This window comes from Lycium ferocissimum, chromosome 4 (assembly GCF_029784015.1).
Source record: "Lycium ferocissimum isolate CSIRO_LF1 chromosome 4, AGI_CSIRO_Lferr_CH_V1, whole genome shotgun sequence".
In the NCBI taxonomy this organism is placed as follows: domain Eukaryota; kingdom Viridiplantae; phylum Streptophyta; class Magnoliopsida; order Solanales; family Solanaceae; genus Lycium; species Lycium ferocissimum.
The window spans coordinates 23826412-23846132 of NC_081345.1; the positions used below are offsets into that span (position 1 = coordinate 23826412).

The 19721-nt window shown below is 37.6% G+C and overlaps 3 protein-coding genes across 3 annotated transcripts; 2 read left to right on the forward strand and 1 right to left on the reverse strand.

Moving 5' to 3' along the window:
* The first annotated feature begins 2837 nt into the window (after positions 1-2837).
* On the forward strand, positions 2838-3533 carry LOC132053853 (uncharacterized). The gene has a single exon (XM_059445949.1). The coding sequence runs from the start codon at positions 2838-2840 to the stop codon at positions 3531-3533; it is 696 nt and encodes a 231-aa protein (XP_059301932.1).
* Positions 3534-4060: 527 nt separating this feature from the next.
* LOC132053854 (uncharacterized) lies at positions 4061-5143 on the forward strand. The gene is made up of 2 exons (XM_059445950.1): positions 4061-4530; positions 4615-5143. Exons 1-2 carry the CDS (start codon positions 4061-4063, stop codon positions 5141-5143), a joined length of 999 nt encoding a protein of 332 aa, XP_059301933.1.
* Positions 5144-13710: 8567 nt separating this feature from the next.
* LOC132051867 (alpha-dioxygenase 2-like) lies at positions 13711-17567 on the reverse strand. Its single transcript, XM_059443119.1, has 10 exons — positions 17413-17567; positions 17071-17331; positions 16432-16581; positions 16001-16134; positions 15501-15714; positions 15251-15396; positions 14757-14984; positions 14477-14679; positions 14138-14381; positions 13711-14040 (listed from the first exon to the last, which is right to left on the reverse strand). The coding sequence occupies exons 1-10, from the start codon at positions 17503-17505 to the stop codon at positions 13815-13817; spliced, it is 1899 nt and encodes a 632-aa protein (XP_059299102.1). The 5' UTR covers positions 17506-17567; the 3' UTR covers positions 13711-13814.
* Positions 17568-19721: the final 2154 nt, after the last annotated feature.

Here is a 19721-nt window from a genome sequence, read left to right on the forward strand (position 1 = left end):
TGTCTACCTGTGCGCATGAACACAACATCCAAAGAAAAATGCGTCAGTATGAACATTGTACTGAGTATGTAAGGCATGAAAAGAAACTGGCATAATAAAGAAATCATGAACATAAGGTAAAGATATAACCTGCTTAGCCTTTTAAAAGTAAATGCATTTTATACATATCTCATATATCATCGTCGTTAACCCGCGTCCGGGTAACCATCATACGCCGCCCACTAGTGGTGTCATGTCCGGCCCTCTAGGCACGGTGTAATCATAAGCAGCCCGCATTAGCGGTGACATGTCCGACCATCTAAGCGCGGTGGAATCATATGCAGCCCGCCTTCACGGTGACATGTTCGGCCATCTAGGCACGGTGGAATCGTATCATCGCATACATCTCATAAACTCATCATAAAACATATATTAAAATCCCAAGATAATCTATAACCATATCGGGGTGACGTAAGGTCGAGAACCCCCGATTCTATTATGGAAAAATCATAATCATCATACCTCACCTTGAAGGAACTAGTATCATAAGGTGGGTCTAGCAATAATAATTAACGTCGTATCATAGGCTTTAGAATCTCTAGACTTAGGCTCCTCATTACCATTATCGAATTCATAACGCATCTCTTATTCTTTGTCTCAGAAGGAGCTCTATATAACGTTGACTCATATTTTCCGGAATGTAAGAAAGTCATGGAAAGAAAAGGGAATTCATTTCATGAGAATCATGCCTTAGAAGGAAGGGACTAGCCTTACATACCTTTTCGTTTGGCTACTCTATCACTTGAACGTTCTCTTCCAATGCTCACGTCTCTACCTTCAAGAGAGTTCATATTAACATTAGCTAATCGATCACATGAACATGTTTAACTAAGGCTAGAGAAAATTAGGCAGCATTTCCTTTGTTTATACAACTTTCTCCATATCACATATCAACTCCCAAACGTCCATAATAACATTCACAATATCCTAAACAATAATCTCCATTCACTTACATTATCCACATTTCCCAATTTCATTTCAAGTCATCCATAATCATGGTCATAGTGCACTACTACATTTACAAACATATAATGTTTATCCCATGTTCTCAATGTCATTTGTATCAAGATTCTATTCATAATACATCAAGAGTCATGATTCATGTCAACTATTATTCAAGAATACCATTGATTCTACATTTAAGCTCTATATTTTATGTTCTTCCATAATCCAAGTCTTTCAACCCCTCAATATTAAGAAATAAACATAAGACTCACCTTAAATACTTGGGAACAACCCTTGAGTCACTCTACTCCATTAGAATGGAATCCTTCACTTGCATGCCAAAGAAATTCTCACTCTCCACAAACCCTAATAGGCTTCATAGTATATGAATCTCTTAAATCTTGGCTTTTGCTCTTGATTTCTTGGTATAGATTGTTGTAGAAATAGAGAGAGAGTTTTAGAGGGTTCTAGAGAGATATAGGGTCTGTTCTTGGGAGAAATAATGAAATAAAACGTGGGAGCTTATATTTATAATCAGGGCTAGAAGCTTCCAGATTCGCGGGTCGACGAGCATGGTCGACGGCTCGTCGACGTGCGCCGTCGATTCTCCGCCTGAGATGTCTGATCGCAGAACCTCGTCGACGGTGCCAGGCGACGGCTCGTCGACGTGTCGACGGTCCATCCCTTGGGCCGTTGACGCTGTCTGGTGTCAGCAGTTTCCTGAACTGCTTCGTCTTGCTCCAATTCGATTCGTTTCACTTCCAATTTCCTCGAAATGTCAAGAATACATACTTATACACCTGTACACATACCAAGCAAAATATCTCATGACCAAAACTCTGGTGCGGACTACCGTACTGAAGGTATACACCACCAATAAGCCGAAATCTTCTTGAAATAAAATGGGAGGTGTAACAGTGGAAAGGCTATTGATAAGGAGAATCAACCAACAATCAATTATGCCATGGCAATCCAAAACCCATCAATCCCTAACCAGAGTCATGGTCGATTTGGGAACCCCGAAGTCAAGGCTAGGAGCACTATTCACAATGGTGTACCAGCCATGCTATTCAAAGCTAGGGATTACTATAAAATCATGGCTCTGGATTGCAAGTATACGCTGGTAGGTAAATTCATCAAAACTCGACCTCAGCTTGATAAAATAAGGTCTAAATTTGCTGAAAAAAATCTCGGTTAAGGGTACTTGTAAAATGGGGCTTTTAATTATCGAACAGTGTTTCTTGATTTTGATAAAGAAGAAGACTTTAAGAATGTTTGGTACAGAAGATCAGTAGACATAAAAGGTCAGGTCATGTGGTTTGAAAAATGGTCTCCTCATTTTAAACCCGATGAAGACTCACCGATTGTCCCGGTGTGGGTTTTACTCCCTGAACTCCCCTTCCACTGTCATTCTTGGAATTATATTAAGCAAATTGTTTGACCGGCGGGGATTCCTTTATCGTCTGATTTGGCTACTGATCATAGAACTAGGCCAAGTATGGCCAAAGTGAGATTGAAAGTAGACCTCACCAAACTAAAAGTGACTTCTATTTTTGTTGGTGTGGAAGAGGATTCCTCTCCGTTGAAAGGTTTCTACCAGAAATTGGAATATGAAAACCCCCCAAAATTCTGTACCCATTGTAAGATGCTAGGACACTCTATCGTTCAATGTAGACGGGTGGCACAAAGAAAGAACGATGAGAAGGATAGCAAAGAGAAAAATGACAAACAAGGAGATGATGCTGAACCTAGCAAGGTGAACGACAAAGAGTTGGACACTGCTCTAGAATAGGAAAAGATGGAAAAAAAATAAACAAGAGGTGAAGGCCAAAAATCAGGAAATAAAGGGAGGAATGAACAGGGCCAAGAGGAACAGTCACCAAAATAATAGAAATGAGGTTCAGCAAAATAAAAGAGAGGAAAAGGGCAGAGAGGCACAAAACAAGCAAGCCACAGAGATGGTGTATGTGGAAGACACTGCTGAAAAGATCATGTCTGTGGTTAAAAAGAGATTGAACAATATTAAAAGGAAGAGAAAGAACAAAATGCCGAAAAAGAGAAGCAAGGTAAAAATCAGAATTGGGAAAGATAGAGGGGGAGAAGTAGAGTCCAACAATATACAAGAAATTAACAAGGAGGATATAGATCAAAGAGCGACAGAAGATGATTATAGTGAGGGGGAGATCGAATCCAAAAATGCTAAGGATGGGATGGACCAACAACAGCAAGATAATGAGCATGTTAAATTATCCAGTGAGAATAAACATGATAATGAGGAAATGCATAAGGAGGGAACAAGGGATAATATCAAAGCCAGGAGCAGAGAGAATGATTGCGAGACTATGTCATCCAGTCTCCCTTCTGATATCAAAAACCATCCTGGAATTAATCTAGTGGTGGACTTAGATGACAATATTCCAGAAATATATAGATCCCAAGAGGAGATGGAGAATTACTGTGAAGAGGAAGAGACAGAATTTAGCAAGAGTAAGGAAAGGAAAGAGTACAAGTTCGAGAACCAATCACAAGATGAAAGTGATGCGCAATAGCATTTGAAAGAGGTATGCGACAGAATTGGCATATCTCCAGAAAGAAGAAGCAGAAGCAAAAAAAGTAAATATGAGTCGACAAACAGGAGCAAAAAAGGATTCAGCAAGAGCATTCCTCCAGATATAAGTATGGAACTGCCAAGGGACAGTGAGAACAACAACAAAATGGGACTGTCCAAAGACAGTACACCAGCAGCAAAATTAGTCAAAACAAAGAAAGGAAGAATACGGAGGATGAAATAGAGAACAGTTGCGATAGCAAAACTGAGGAACAGGGAAAAGCTAGTAAAAATCAAGAGGAAGAAGAAAGCCAACAAAAAAAGAGTGACACGACTGGGGGCAAGGATAACAAAGAAAGAAACAAGAAGAACAACAAGAGCACCAAAGCTAGCAAGAAAAAATCTTCACCTTCTTTGAGAGGGGGTAAGAACAAAAAATCCTACCATTAATTATTTCCAATGATCAGTGCTATTATTTGGAACGTTAGAGGTGTAAGATCTAGAAAGGCCATTCACAGACTCAAGAGAATGGTCAACAAATACAAGCTTGACATGGTTGCTATTTCAGAGCCTCTGGTAAATAGTAACAAAATAGAGGGATACAAAAGATTTTTGGGATTCAAGCATTGCATTTCCAACATCAATGGAAAAATCTGGTGCTTCTGGAGAGATGGCTGTGTAGTCAGCACAGTCAATAATCATGAACAACAAATTACCCTCAAAATCCAAAAAAATAATAGTTGTCCGGAAATGTATGTTACTGCAGTTTATGCTAAATGCACGCCTGGTGAAAGAATGGAGCTTTGGCGTAGCCTGAATATTTTTAATAGGGATATTAAGCTACTTTGGTGTGTTGGAGGGGATTTTAGTGTAATCCTTCACCCAGAGGAGAAAATTGGTGGATTGCCCCATAGAAATGCTGAATGCTATGATTTCTATGAATGTATAGATTCTTGTGGTATGGTGGATATTGGTTACTCCGGATCCAACTATACCTGGTGCAATAATTGGAGGCCAAGCTTAAGGATTTGGAAAAGGCTTGACAGAGTTTTCATAAATGATCATTAGGCCCAAAAATATAGCTCTAACACTGTGAAACACTTATCGAGAGTTGGATCTGACCATAGACCTCTATTTCTTAGATGCAAGAATGACCAGGTAGGGGGGATCAAGTACTTCAAGTTTCTAGAATTTTGGACCTCTCAAGAAGATTTTTTGGATGTTGTTCGAAGCGATTGGAATCTGCCTATAGATGGCAACCCAATGTGGAGATTTCATCAAAAGCTAAAAAGATTAGGGAGAAGACTTGCTACTTGGTCGAGAAATGAGATTGGAGATGTTCATGAAAATGCCGAAGTCTGGGAAAATAAAATGCAAATCCTGGAGGATTTAGACATGGAGGCCAGGACTGAAAATAGTAGAGAAGAGCTTAATAGAGGTCATGCTGAGTATATGTCCTGGTCAAACAAACAGGATGGTATCCTTAAACAAAAATCCCAAGTTATATGGTTTGAAGAAGGGGATAGCAATACCAAATATTTTCATATAGTTATCAGAGACAGGAGAAGGAAACTCAAGCTGGAAAGAATAAAAAACAATAGAGGAAGATAGGTGTCTGGAGATGAAAAAATGGCAAAAGTGGCCATTAAGCGCCATTAAGCATTTTGATGATTTGTTCAACCTCCATCCCAATAGTGTTGATCCTAACATTCTTAGTTGCATTCCTAAATATATCAGTTCTAACGATAACAACTATATGCTGAGATGTCCTCAAGAAGATGAGATCAAAGATACCGTATTCAACATGAGTGTTGATAGTGCCGTAGGGCCAGATGGGTATTCAGGTAAGTTTTATCATAGTTGCTGGGATTTAATCAAGACAAATGTGATAGAATTTGTTCAGTTTTTCTTTTCTAGAGAAAAACTGACAAAATTCATTGCACATACTCTTCTGGTATTAATCCCTAAGGTAGAATGCCCCTCTGATTTCTCTGAGTTCAGGCCTATCAGCCTCAGCAATTTTTCTAGCAAAATAGTTACCAAAATCATTTCTAGAAGGCTCAATCCTTTGCTTCCCACAATGATCTCTGATAATCAAAGTGGATTTCTCAAAGGAAGGCTTATTACCGAGAATGTTCAGCTAGCACAAGAGATTGTACAGGATATTAAATGTTCTAATAAGGGAGGCAATGTGGTAATCAAGCTGGATATGGCTAAAGCTTACGACAGGATGTGATGGCCCTTTTTGATTGCTGTGCTACAAAAGTTTGGCTTTTCTGAAGATGTTACCAATATGCTAATGAGAGTAATATCAAATGTATGGTAATCTATTATTATTAACGGCATCAAGCATGGTTTCTTCTCTTCAAGCCAAGGCCTTAAACAGGGAGACCCTCTACCACTTTCTCTTTCATTATAGGAGCAGAAATTTTAGCTAGATTGCTTAACGAGTTAAATTACAATGATCATTTTATTTCTTTCTCTATGTCAAAGACAGGTCCTTTAATTAACCATCTTTCTTATGCAGATGACTTAGTGATTTTTTCCAGTGGCAACACCAAGTCTTTAAAGATGGTTATGAAGCAAATTCATTGGTATGAAAGGAATTCGGGGCAGAAAATGAACAACAACAAATGCTTCTTCTTAACTGCTCCAGGAACTGGCGGCCCCTCTAGGATCAACAAGATCAGAGAGGCCACGGGATTCTTAGATAAGCAGTTCCCCTTCGACTATCTGGGGTGTCCGATTTATCTGGGGAGGAAAAAAGGAGAATACTTTGAAAAGCTAATCTCCAAGATCATTAAAAGACTCAATGGGTGGCAAAGCAACTTGCTATCCTTTGGGGGGAAAATTGTGCTCATCAAGAATGTTCTCTAATCCTTTCCAGTCTACACCCTTACAGCTTTAACTCCCCCAAAAGGTATTATAAATCAAATGGAAAAATTGTTTGTGAGATTTTTCTGGGGAGCCTCCAATGGGAAAAACAACTACCATTGGAGTTTGTGGGACAATCTTTGCCTACCGAAAGAGGAAGGGGGGATAGGGGTTAGGAAAATGAGAGACATTTGCGAGAGTCTTAATGTGAAGAAATGGTGGAGATTTAGGAATCAAGAGTCTCTTTGGGCTAGGTTCACCAAAGCCAAATATTGTATTAGAGCTCATCCTGTCAGCAAAAGCTGGGCATCTGGAAACTCTCACTGTTGGAAAACTCTGACTAAGATTAGAGTCAAAGCTGAGCCTAACATGATATGGAAAATTCAAGGTGGGAAAAGTAGCTTTTGGTTGGATAACTGGACAGAGCTTGGGAATCTAGCACAGTATTGCCCTGAATATGTCCACTCTGCAAACTTGAAAGTCAAGGATTTTATGGTTGATCGAAACTGGGACATGGATAGACTGAGTGTTATTCTCCCTAATTGGATTTGCCAAGTTGTTCAGAAAATCAGCATTGGAGACATTAATGCTAGTGACTATCTTATATGGAAAAAGGCCTCAGATGGAATTTTCTCAAACAAGGAAGCTTGGCAAGAGATTAGGCAGCATCATCAAACTGATCCGTGGATCAGCAGTGTTTGGCATAAAAACATTCCTTTTAAAATTTCATTTCTTTCCTGGAGATTGTTTATGAATAGATTGCCCTTTGCTAATAATTATGTTTGCAGGTTTGTGGAAGATATGCCTACAGACTGTTTATGTTGTGCTAATCCAGTGTTGGAAACAAGCCAACATTTCTTTTTTTGAAGGAGAAACTGCTCAGAGGCTATGGAAGTTTTTCGGACAACCATTGGGCATCATATACCAAAGGAAACATGCAAAAATTTGGCTGCAAGAGTGGGCACATACTCAGACACAAAATGTCATGCATAGAATGGTTATTAAAGTGCTTCCAATCTTAATCTTTTGGGAAATGTGGAAGGGTGTAGATGCAGATGTGGAGAACAAACCAAAATGTACACTAGAAGGATGGAACATCAAATCATTTGGAACTTAAAAGTAGCATTGGATAAGGCTTTCCCTTGCCATAAGATAGGTATGCAATGGCCACAAATATGTTCTGTGTTAGAAAGACTCAGGCCGAGGACCATCAGCAAAATTGTTAAATGGACACTGCCTCAACATGGGGGGATCAAAGTAAACACAGATGGAAGTTATATGGAGCAAACTGGAAGAGCTGGCATTGGAGGGGTGGCAAGGGACGAGAATGGCAACCTGATCTATGCATTCGCTGCCCAAGTACAATGCAGCAGCCATAATATTGCGGAAGCCATGGCTGCTAAGCACGCTGCACAATGGATCAAGGAGAATGGAAGCAAACACTGCATATTGGAACTGGATTCAATGCTGGTGACAGATCTGCTTCGAAATGGAGCAGCCAACAACTTGAAGCTGAAACAGATTATTGATGATACCTTGGCTTTGCTTATCAACAAAGAGGTGACTTTCAATCATTGCTATAGGGAAGCCAATAGAGTTGCTGATTATCTCACTAAGCTGGCTACGGGTCTAGAAGATCCGCTTATCATCCATGACGTGAGACATCTACCTAATGGGGTTGTTGGTCCATATATTCTTGATAAAAGTCAAGTCCCTAGTATTAGACTAAGATACGACAAAGCCAATTTTTTTGTTAGCTAGATGCATAGGTGTTGTTAATGCTAAGAATGCAGCCACTTGTAAGTTGCATTCCTTTTTTGTGTTGGTTGCTCGCAATCAGAGTTGTATATTAGGGGTAAGGTCTAGTCCCTCCCGGTTTCAATAATAATATACAACCTTTTAACTTAAAAAAAAAAGGATGAAATGATAAATGTTCTCTTTCATGTAGGTCTGTTATGGTCTTTTTTAGTTAAGCAATTTGGAACATCTGAAATTGTGAAGGAGGAAAAGAAAACCAATAGTTAAAACTATACACACTAAAGATAAACAAAAGGTATGATCTTCAGTCTGTCAACATACCTGAATTTTTAATATGAATCAGCACCTTATCTCATACAAAGGAACAATAGTTACTTCTATGCTGCTGATAAATGAAATTGTTGAATTGAAATATGAGCATTTCTCCAATAGTCATCTTTCTGTTTATTTTCGTAAGTCCGTTTATCAAGTACTTAAGCAACTTTTATTCTATGTTGTTCAGACTCTTCAAAAATATCAATGGGTGCATCTTTGGATCATCCAAAAATAGGGCATTTTTGGAAAATCCGACACGGGTGCGGTAATATTTTTGGAGAGTCTGAGCAACATAGCTTTTATCCACTAAGAGTGTTGATTTCTTTGAGATTGCTAGGTGGATCGGAGAAGTCATCGATCTGAAGTGAGGGCAAGACTCTCGAGTCAATTGACCGGACCACAGTCACTATTGCATTTCCTTTCTTTTTTTTTTTTTTTCTTCTTCTTCTGAGAATTACTACTTTCCTATTATTTCTTCATTACGTCTTGCAACAATTTTCTTTGTTTTATTAGCCATGCATGCAGTGTGAACTAGGAAAAAGAATTCTCTTATTCTGCAGGTCTTTCCCGTTCATGCTTAGATGGTCTGCTTTGAGATATGAATCTTAGTGAGGATTGGATATACTCTCATAAACTGCAGCAGCTGTGTTACTATGCATTTTGTTTTAAATTGCAATGTTTGGAGGGTTGTCAGTTTTTCAAGGAGCAAAATAGATTCCTCACCCTCACAAGTAGTGCTTTCATGTATTTGAAGCTCACCAATTTTAATTTATAGTACTACTAAATTAACCTGATATATCTATTGGAGCCGTGATTTTGTAAAAGGATCAAAAAACACACCTCAAGTATCACCTTTTTTTGAGTTTCCTACCTGAACTATTCGGTGTGAGAGTTTCCTACCTAAACTATCACCAATTAATTTGCAAAACACACCTCAACCATCACTTGTTCTCTTTTCCTACCTAAACTATATCACCAACTAGTTTGTAGAACACACCTCAAAATTGAGTTTTGCAAACTAGTTGGTGAATAGTTCAGGTAGGAAAAGTGAACAAGTGATAGTTGAGGTGTGTTTTGCAATTGGTGATAGTTTAGGTAGGAAACTCTCACACTTGATAGTTCAGGTAGGAAGCTAAAACAAAAAAAAAAGGTGATACTTGAGGTGTGTTTTTTACCATTATCTCTTTGTAAAAATATTAGTAGGCTGTAACAAGCAGGGCATCTTTGTTTGAACTAGGCCCATAAAGCTGTTGAAGAGAAGAAAGAAGATACAAAATGGGGAACTTAATTAAGGCCCATAAATTTCAGAAGTTTCTGGTGGTTTGAACAAGGAAAGCTCAATTGTTGCTAAAAATATTGATGGGGAGATCAAGCTTATAATCTAGAGTGGATGCCTTTCCATTGATCAAAAACATATTTACAAAACAGAGGAGTAGAATACTCCTTGGACCCACTTAATTGGAATAGGCTCCAATTTTAGCACAAGTAGGAATTCAGTTTAGCTCTCAAAAAAAATTTGAAGGGGATGCCCTTCATGTGTCCCTAATCAAGGTACATCAAAAGAATAAGATCTATACACGTTCCTATTCACAATAAAGGAATTCTTTACTCTTTTGCTCCTAAAGAAGGGTAGTTTAATTTATCCATTTTGATTGCACCCCTTATCTCCTTAGGAAGATTATGAAAGTCATTGATCCAAGTTGTGTCATTGCATCTAAGTCCCCAGTTTGCCAATCCATCTGCCACCTTTTTACCTTCTCTGAAACAATGCTTGATTCTCCATTCCATCTGATCAAGGATGTTCCTGGAATTTTTGACGGAGTTCCAAACATTCGAAGGGGACTTAGAGTTATTTTTTAACCAATCCACTAGAAGTTGTGAATCCACCTCTATTTCTAGCTTCCTGTATCCATTGTCTTTACACCAACCAATTCCAATTTCAACAGCCAAGATTTCAGCCATATTATTTGTGATATGACCAAGAAATTTACCATACGCAGCTATCAAGTTCCCTGATCATCCCTTATAATACCACCCCCTCCACAGGGTCCCGGGTTACCTTTTGCACATCTTTCTGAGTCAAGCTTTACAAAACCTGCATTTGGTCACTCCCATTTAACAGGGGTATGCATAAACTTGTGTGTGGCATGATCCATCATCTGATAAAGTTCCTCCCCTTTCATCGAGCTTATAATCAACTACAAAATTAGGAGATGAATGTGAAGGGTTCTAAATTAGTTGCTATCAGAAAAAGAACCATGTGGATAAGGGGAATAGAAATTGGGGTTTGCAACTGTATATATGTAGTGCTTGACACCTTCATACAATGATCTCAAAATATATGTTACATGCTTACTAGTTAATGTGATTACTGGATATACTAAAAAATGTGACTTTTTGAAACCAAAGGTTTTCTTTATTTTCATGGAAGCAATCAACAATTGTGAAGTTAATTGCAAGTTTACAATCTTGATGAATGAACTGTCGACCGAAAACTCAAAATGCTTGACTGCCCCATCATTGAGTCTACTTATTTGTTACCTGTCAGCTCTATGCATATTCACTTAAAATTCCCATTTTCATTCTTCTTCTTCTTTTCTTTTTCCCCCTTGGAAGTTGATAGAATAGTAATGAAAAACAATATTTCCAGTGTAAACTTGAATGAAATATATCACTTCACTGCTAAATTGGAAAGAAGATACTAATGCCCTACCGAAAAAACTTCATAAAAAATGTCCTATAGAAAACCCTTGCTGTTGTCACTTAACTGCTAAATTGAAAAGACAGATGAGAACGAGTTACACTTCTTAAGGAAATTCAATTTTGAAGACTATCACCTCTTATGTTATTAATCTTTGCACGGACAGTTGTTTAATTGTAACATGTAAATTGTTCACAGTTACAGCAGATGATAAATAAAGGTGGCAGCATGTGCTTGATAGTGGTTGAGCAATGCACAAGTGACAGGAGGTAAAGTCATTAGAGGGGAGCTTTTACATTTTTGTTCTTTTTGTGATGAGCTATGAAATGATCCTATCCATCTTTCTTTTTGTACAAGCTAAATTACCTTTACTTATCAACTGTCCTTTTTATTGTAAGCTTTTTTTCCCATCGTGATGAACTATTTTCTCAAATAAGTTCATTGTGGTAAGCTATTATGACCATCCTCCTTATGTGTGAGATTCAATCTTGTTTTGGTCTTTCATGAGATGATTTTTTCTGCAAACAGCCGTAAACATGTTGATGACCTTGAATCTTGTTTTCTCCATTGATATTTTTTTTGATAAAGGTAACATCCTGTATCATATCCAAAAGCAGCACCTGAAAGTGCTGAAGGGGTAATTACAAGCTCATAAAAAAAGCCATGGTGAAGCTGTCAATAGCTAGTCTAAAACTAGTATACTGTATTATTATAATTTGCCTATAAAGTCTATCAATTCCCTATCTCCCCAATAAAATCTGTTTACACCAAAAATATAAGAAACTAAGACAATTCATCCTAAATTTATGGATGGAGTTTGCTTTTGTCTTCAAAAAGTCTTAAATTTCTCTCTTTCCAAGCTATCCACTAAATGCAAACAGGAAATTGCTGCCACCAGTTCTCTTCTCCATTTCTGTTGCCTATCCCCTGCCAACTGTTGACTAGTTCAAAAATAGTTTTAGGCATGGCCCAACTAACACCAAGAATACAAAATAACATGTACCACACAATTGCAGTTGTCTTGCAATGAATGAGAAGGTGGTCATTTGTTTTCACATCTAATTCACAAAGTTGACATCTTGAGAAAATCTGATAACCTCTTCCTTGTAGACTTTCATGTGTATTCAAAAGATGTACATGTACATCTGCTGGCTACTAATTAAGCAATAATTAACATTGATGCCTGCAAGTTTAGCTTCATGTATTTGACTTGTGAAGTTGTTTACATAGTTTTGCAAATGGCTCAGCTGCAGCTAAAGTCCCTCCTATCACAGCTCATGTGTTTCGTTCTCGGACAACTGCTATACGTTGAGCCCCTAACGATGATAAGAGATTAAAGAATTATATTACAATGTAGAGCAAAAACTGAAAAAAAAAAAAAAAAAAAAAAAAAAAAACCAACAACAACAGAAGTATATATGACTAATTTTCGTGATCACTTTTAATTTTGTATTAGTCATAAAGATGGAAAGCCTCAAACTTCAACAGCAAAACACTCTGACTACAAAGAGTCCAATATGAAATTTTTTCTTCTACAGTTGGACTCTTTTAGTAAACATAGAGTAAACTAACTGAGAAATGTAAGTTAAAAGGAGAAGCAAGTAAGAGAAGAATCACATAGGAGGGGAAAACTGAGAAGAGACGTGAAAGGAATCAGACTTACTGGAAACTACATGCTGTTTAGAGGTTATTATCAAGATCCATTAGATGAATTTCAGCATTGACTCACCAAGAAGCTGGGAATCTATAACTTACTTAAAACCTAATTGACTATACAGCCTGTTTAACATCTTTAAAATGAATTTTGAACTACTTCAAGGTTACAATTTTTTTTTTTTCTTTTTCTTCAAGATATTTTGGGTATTTTCTTCCTTGAACTTTTGGGGTTTTGGATCCATTTGAGTCACTTTTGCTTGTAATTGGCTCTACTTAATATTTCAGCGGAAATACATATTTACATTAACCAAATAGTGAAAAAAATTTAGATCTAATTAACCGCTATTTTTTTTAATAGTGGAAAATTTTCATTAACCACTATTTTTTTTATTTTTATTTTTAATAGAGGAAAAATTTCAAATGTAAAATCGCATATTTACATTAACCAAATAAATACATTACACATATCTTTGCAGAACTTTTATCACTAAACCATAGTAAATTAATATACATTCTCACCCCCAATCTATAACTTAACCATAATAAATTAGTATGATTTGGTGTAAAACAAGTGCAAATAAGCCCTACACAAATTAAGCTTCCTTATACAAATAAATATGTCAAGTTCAACTTGATGAGGAAACCATTTATTTCCTACAGTCATTAGATAGAAAATAGTTGAATAAAACTTGCATAAACAAACAAGTGCATCACATACACTAATACATTATTCCACTAATTACTCCAAGTATGCTACAAATCTACGCCTTCATAGACTACGTCGTAGTTAGGGCAGTCAAACCAACTCTGGTCTAAGCTTAGGGCAGTCAAACCAACTCTGGTCTAAGCTTCCGGTGATTTATTCATCTGACTGTAAACTAGGGCCACTTTCTATTATACATGTAAACTTAGCTATGTCTTTTACATATTCATCTCATACAAAGGTTACAAAAAGTTCACATTCAACCTAATATAATATTAGGTTGCTGGTCTCAAATAGAGAGGTAAGTAGTGTCTAGGATCTGGATCCGAACTCCACACTGAGAATGTACTTGTGCATCTCATGTATTTCTTTGTCATTTCAGGAAAGTGTCGATCGATAACATCCTTTAATGTCTCTGTCTTCTTAACCCATTCGAAGCCCTTCTCTGTGTAGATTTGTGGATTGAAATCAGTTGTGAAGAATCTGTCAGCTTCTAGCCTCCTGGAAAAAAAAAAAAAAAAAAAAACCATAGCCGCACGAATTAGCATGAAAATAAATTACTCAAACTATGATCACTAGAATCATTGACTTTGCATACCTTGAAGCAATGAGCAGAAATATAAAGAAGGCAGTCTCACTAATGGCAAAGCCTTTGATTTTCTTCTCGGCGTGTAGACCAACTTGGAGATCAAGTTTCTCAACATCATCGCCATATACTTCTTGTAGAGCCTCGATTACTTCTTCATCATCAGTTAAATCTTCCCACTTGCTAATTGGTACCATCAGCAAATTCCTTCTGAACTCATTGTACCGCGGAATTCCCCTCTCTCTATCTCTATAAACTGTTCAATTAAAGTTAGCATGTAATGTCAAGATAAGATGGAAAAGATGCAAATGAAAGTCCCCTAGGACTAAGTGAGGGATAAATTAAACATACTGTCCAAGGCGGCCATGTCAATTAAATCAGGTCTATCATCTCCATCGATATCATGAGGAACAAGGTTCCTCATCCATGATGGATAATTCCACAACGTAACAGCTCCGCATGATTGATGACCCATCGATACCAGCATTTGCTCCATACCAATTTTGGACAAGCTCTTTTCACCCTCTTTCCCAATCATTTCTATCATTGGAATCCTGATCAAATCTGACAGTTAGAAATACATATATCCTACAATTTGCTTATATGCAAAGTGTGGAATTGGATAACATACTTTTTTTGAATAGGCAAGGATTTGTCTTCTGATGTAGTCGACTTCAAGTCCCTTAGAACAATCGTGTCAGGTAAAAGTGAGTGCATTCTGTAGACGCTAACAAACTCTTCGGTTAATGAGTAGGGAGTACCGTGAGCTCTGGGCCTTTTAAGACCAACTAATCCACTCAGTACTGGTCCAAACTTGGGTCCTAACAAATCCTTGATTTTCTTCCCCAAAAGGCCATACCTGAATCAGATTAGGCTTTGTTAGTTAACATTAATAGTTAATGTTAGCCATTCAGTACTTTAGCCTACTCCATGTAGGATTTGCTATTTTATACTAAGTTTGCTAGGATCCTCAAAAATTGCCGCAGCCCCCCTGACAGATAGTCCAAAAACGCATTATTTTTTAGGGATCAGAATCAGACACAGGTGCAATGACAATATTGGAGGATCTGTGCAACATAGATTTTACTTAGTACTAATAGTTGTACTTAGCACCACTGGGCTTACCAGTTGATCCTCGTTCCTGCCAATAGAGTATCAGTTTTAACAAGTTCAAGCGAAAAATCAATGCTATGGATTTTAGCAATGACTGCTGAAGTTATCAATCTTGCATGTCGGTACAACGTTTCATCATCAAATTCAGGGTAATGTTCCTGACAAAAAAAAAAAAAAAAGATTTTAAAGAAACCCATTTTCTTCCACGAAGTAAACTTCACATTTCCATATAGCAAATATAACCATAGAAAAGAGAACCTACTTTAAGCATATCACATATGGCATTATGTTCCTTCACAAACAAGGCCTGCAAGAGAGAGTAGCCTGCCCAATGGTTTCGGACATCTCCGGATATTGGAATGCCTTTATCATCATGTTCAAGAAGTCCATCCCTTGAGATCCTGAGCTTTCCGTCTTTAAATGTTCTCACCCTAATCATGCCCCCCTCGTTGTTGCCATATATTACACTCCCATCCCTAACAAAACAGCAGGAACATATCTAATCCATCAGCACTTTTAGCATACTACTAAGCAGCACTTTGATATAGTATTTCATCGACTTCACTATCGATTTTAATCGACTCTATTTTGCTCGATTGAACATAACATGCAATACTCCCATTCGATTGTGGGAGTATTCATGCTTTGGTAAATTTATGACAGTTTTAGATTTTAGGATGAAGGGGCATGGACTAATCACAATAGTTCAGAAAGAATCGTAAGGTTTCTCTGTGGAAATATAGAGTTTTTGAATCTACTCACCACCATGGGGTCCTTGAATTCAAATGCCCAAACTTCAAATCAGGTGAACCTGTGGGAAGTTTTTTGGTCTTAAGGAACTTAAATGACTTCAACGGACATCCTGCTGCAATGTCCTGAGGAGCTCTAAGCTCCATCTGTCAAAAAAATTGTGTTAGATAAACAGAAAACACACCTTGAGTCCTTGACCATGACAAATATCTAATTCTTTAAGTTCATATGGCTCACAATTGACCTTTTAATCTTCTCCAGTCATAATAAATTGGAAAATAAAAACAGTGATCTCTTCTTTACAATCTTCAAGAACTTTCCTTAATACCAACTCTGACAAGTTAATCAACAGAAAAGGACAACTTTTGCCTGTTATTGTAACAAATGATGAATTAACAAATGATGAATTCTTTCATGCCTATATTTTTGCAAGAACTAGGTACCTGTTCAGTGTCCTCCATATGGTCAATCCAATCATGGATCATAAATTGCACCCACGCGCACCCTATCATGTTGAATTGGCACCCGCAATCTATGTACTTTCTTCTTTCAAAGAGCTTCGTGGCCACTGTTACAGGGTGAGGTTCCAGCAGCTGCATAATCAAATGATATTGTCCCAAGTGAATGAGAGATCTCAAGTTATAAATTTCAGATAGGGATATGACCAAAACACATTTATTGGACCATGCTAATTAGCTATCCAAAAAGATCAGCATAAAGAATTGAAATAGGTTCAACAGACTAATTTGCACCCCCTAACCTGTGAACAGAAAACTGAAATATCTAGTACAGTCAGACCTCTCTATAACAACCATTCTCTATAACATCATTTCACTATAACGGCCAAGTTTTTTTTTTTTCTAAACCAATTTTTTCATTTTATGTTATATTAAATGTTTCTCTATAACAGCATTTGGCTATAGTAGCCAGAAAATATTTGTACAAACGACGCCGTTATAGAGGAGTCTGATTGGTATAAATAAATGAAAGTTGAAACTATCAAAGAGAGCTTGGACAGGAACAGAAAGCTGCTAATTTCCATGATTTAATTAGCAAGGCATATTGCTTGTATTTTAGCTTACCCCATAAGCTGAAGTTGATGGTGGCATGTTGCGGCCAAAGAAGGTTCCTTGACTGCCAACTAAATGATCCCCAGGATCATTGCACGTACCATCCGCAGTTCGATAGGTAAACTCTTGTGTGTCATATTTCTTGCCATTAACTTTTCCTACATGTAATAAGTTGTATCGCTGGTGCAAGTGTCTTCTCATCCCTAAGTAAGCAGCCCCGAGTAACACGGGTAATCTATGCCATAGATCAAACTTGTCCACAAGATGTACCACCTGATATATAAAAACAAATAAGCATTAGCTAAAGCAACATCACATGTGCACGGTTAAAAGAGGGGAACGGAGGACACTAACATAGAACAAAATTGTGTCGAACAGAGACATCTTTGCAACAACATGTTGGAGTTGAGGATGAACGAAGGCTGGAAAAGAAATTGAGAATGCCATGAGAGTTTTCTAGCAGCTGAGCTGTCAAAGAAAAAACTAAAGGATTCAAAAGATGTGTTATGAAGATTGAGAGGGAAGGTGCACAGTATTTAAAAATGTTGAACCTGTGCAAATTTGTTCTGTTTCATGTCATTCAATCTGCTCCTACAGTACGTCCAATCAAGATTGAAGCAGTCAACTGTCTTTAATTAATATTTTTATATTATATAAGTACACAAGTGTCCAATAGCTTATATGGTACTTGTTCACTTTTTCTTTTACACTCTTTAAGAAGTCATAAATAAAAGTGTATTTTTATTACATTACCTTTTATCTCTCTCCGATTAATTGCATTTTAATCATAATTTGTTACTTTAAAAAATAATTAATGTTAAGGGCAAAGTAAAAAAAACTTAATTAATGTTATCTTGATTTTATAAATGAATAAATATTTTGGGACGGATAGTTATAATAATGTGGACAACTACTATGGGACGGAGGGAGTAGATCCTTAACGAACTTGGCAACTACTACTCCAGTCAAGTTTCACCACAACAAAATCTTGGAACTGATGTGGAACATATTTAGTTCATGAATTAATGAGGATTAGCAGTAAACATCCAAAAAGACCTTTCTTTTGAATGATAGAATAAGCTAGAACACAATTACTCCTACATCGGAAACATTCTTTTCATTTCATATTCAGAGTAGTTAACTACCCATAAAAGATGATCTTAAAGCAAAATAAGAACATCTACTCAAAACATCACCCTCTTATGCTGCTTCCATTTCCCGTAACCCCTCAAAGTCGGACCCCGTGTACAAGTTATGGGTTCATCCAAACTCAATAATTTTGAAAAGTCCACTAAAAATATATTTATACATAAAGTTCAAATCCTGGATCTGCCTATGGCCTCCACCATTCCCCTTCCTAAACAAAATGGTAACAATTACAACAAATCAAACTCCTTTAGAAGAAGAAAACACTACGAGTGATGCAAGTAGTCCGAAATAAATGGAGAGAATCATGAGGTCTCAGGTTAAATCCCAATATAAGAAAAAAACATATTAGGTGATTTCTTATCATCTGTCAATCCTCGGTGGGTCGAGTTACCCAATATTTGTGCTTGTGGAAGGTAGCATGTACTAACAAGCTAGCCCGAACAGCACCGTGTACCAACAAAAAAAAAGTTGAGAAATTCCCAGGCCTAATTGGTGCTAAATTATGCGTGAAATCAATGATCTTTACTAATTACTCATCCTTGTACAAAGTTCACTTAATAAAACGTGTAATTCTACAACAGTTACTTGCACGGGCGGATTTAGACGATGACGAGGGTGTTCAAAACACAACAACAACAACATACCCAGTGAAATCCCACAATGTGGGGTATGGGGAGGGTAAAGTGTACGCAGACCTTACCCCTATCTTGGAAGATAAGGACGTTGTTTCCGAGAGACCCTCGGCTCAAGAGAAAACATGATGAGAAAATGTCAGATAAGCACAAGCAGTTCAAAGCAATATGAAAATGAAACTAACGAAAGCGAAAAAGTTATGATAAAGCAGTCTGGGAAAAAGAAGCAGTAGCTATCACAGATAAATAAGATAATCGAAATACAAGAAACAACATATAGTAGCAAGAATCAAAGGACAATAGACTATAGATCAAAATTGCGACAACTTGTACGAAGGGATACTTGGGACTACCTACTAGCCTTCTATCCTAATCTGAGTCCTCCATAACCTCCTATCTAAGGTCATGTCCTCAGTAAGCTAGAACTGCGCCATGTCCTATCTAAGCACCTCTTCCCAATACTTCTTCGGCCTATCTCTACCTCTTCTGAAACCGTCTATAGCCAACCTCTCACACCTCCGCACAGGGGCATATGTGTCTCTCCTCCTCACATGTCCAAACCATATCGGCCCCTCGCTTCCCGCATTTTGTCCTCCACCGATGCCACTCCCACCTTATCCCGGATATCTTCAATCCTAATCCTATCTCGCCTGGTGTACCCACACATCCATCGCAACATTTAATCCTATCTCGCCTGGTGTGCCCACACATTCATCGCAACATTCTCATTTCCGCAACTTTCATCTTTTGGATGTAAGAGTTCTTGACTGCCCAAAACGCTGGCCCCAAAGTCGATCTCATGACCACTTTGTAAAACCTGCCTTTAAGTTTTGGTGGCACCTTCTTATCACACAACACTCCTAAAGCGAGCTTCCATTTCAT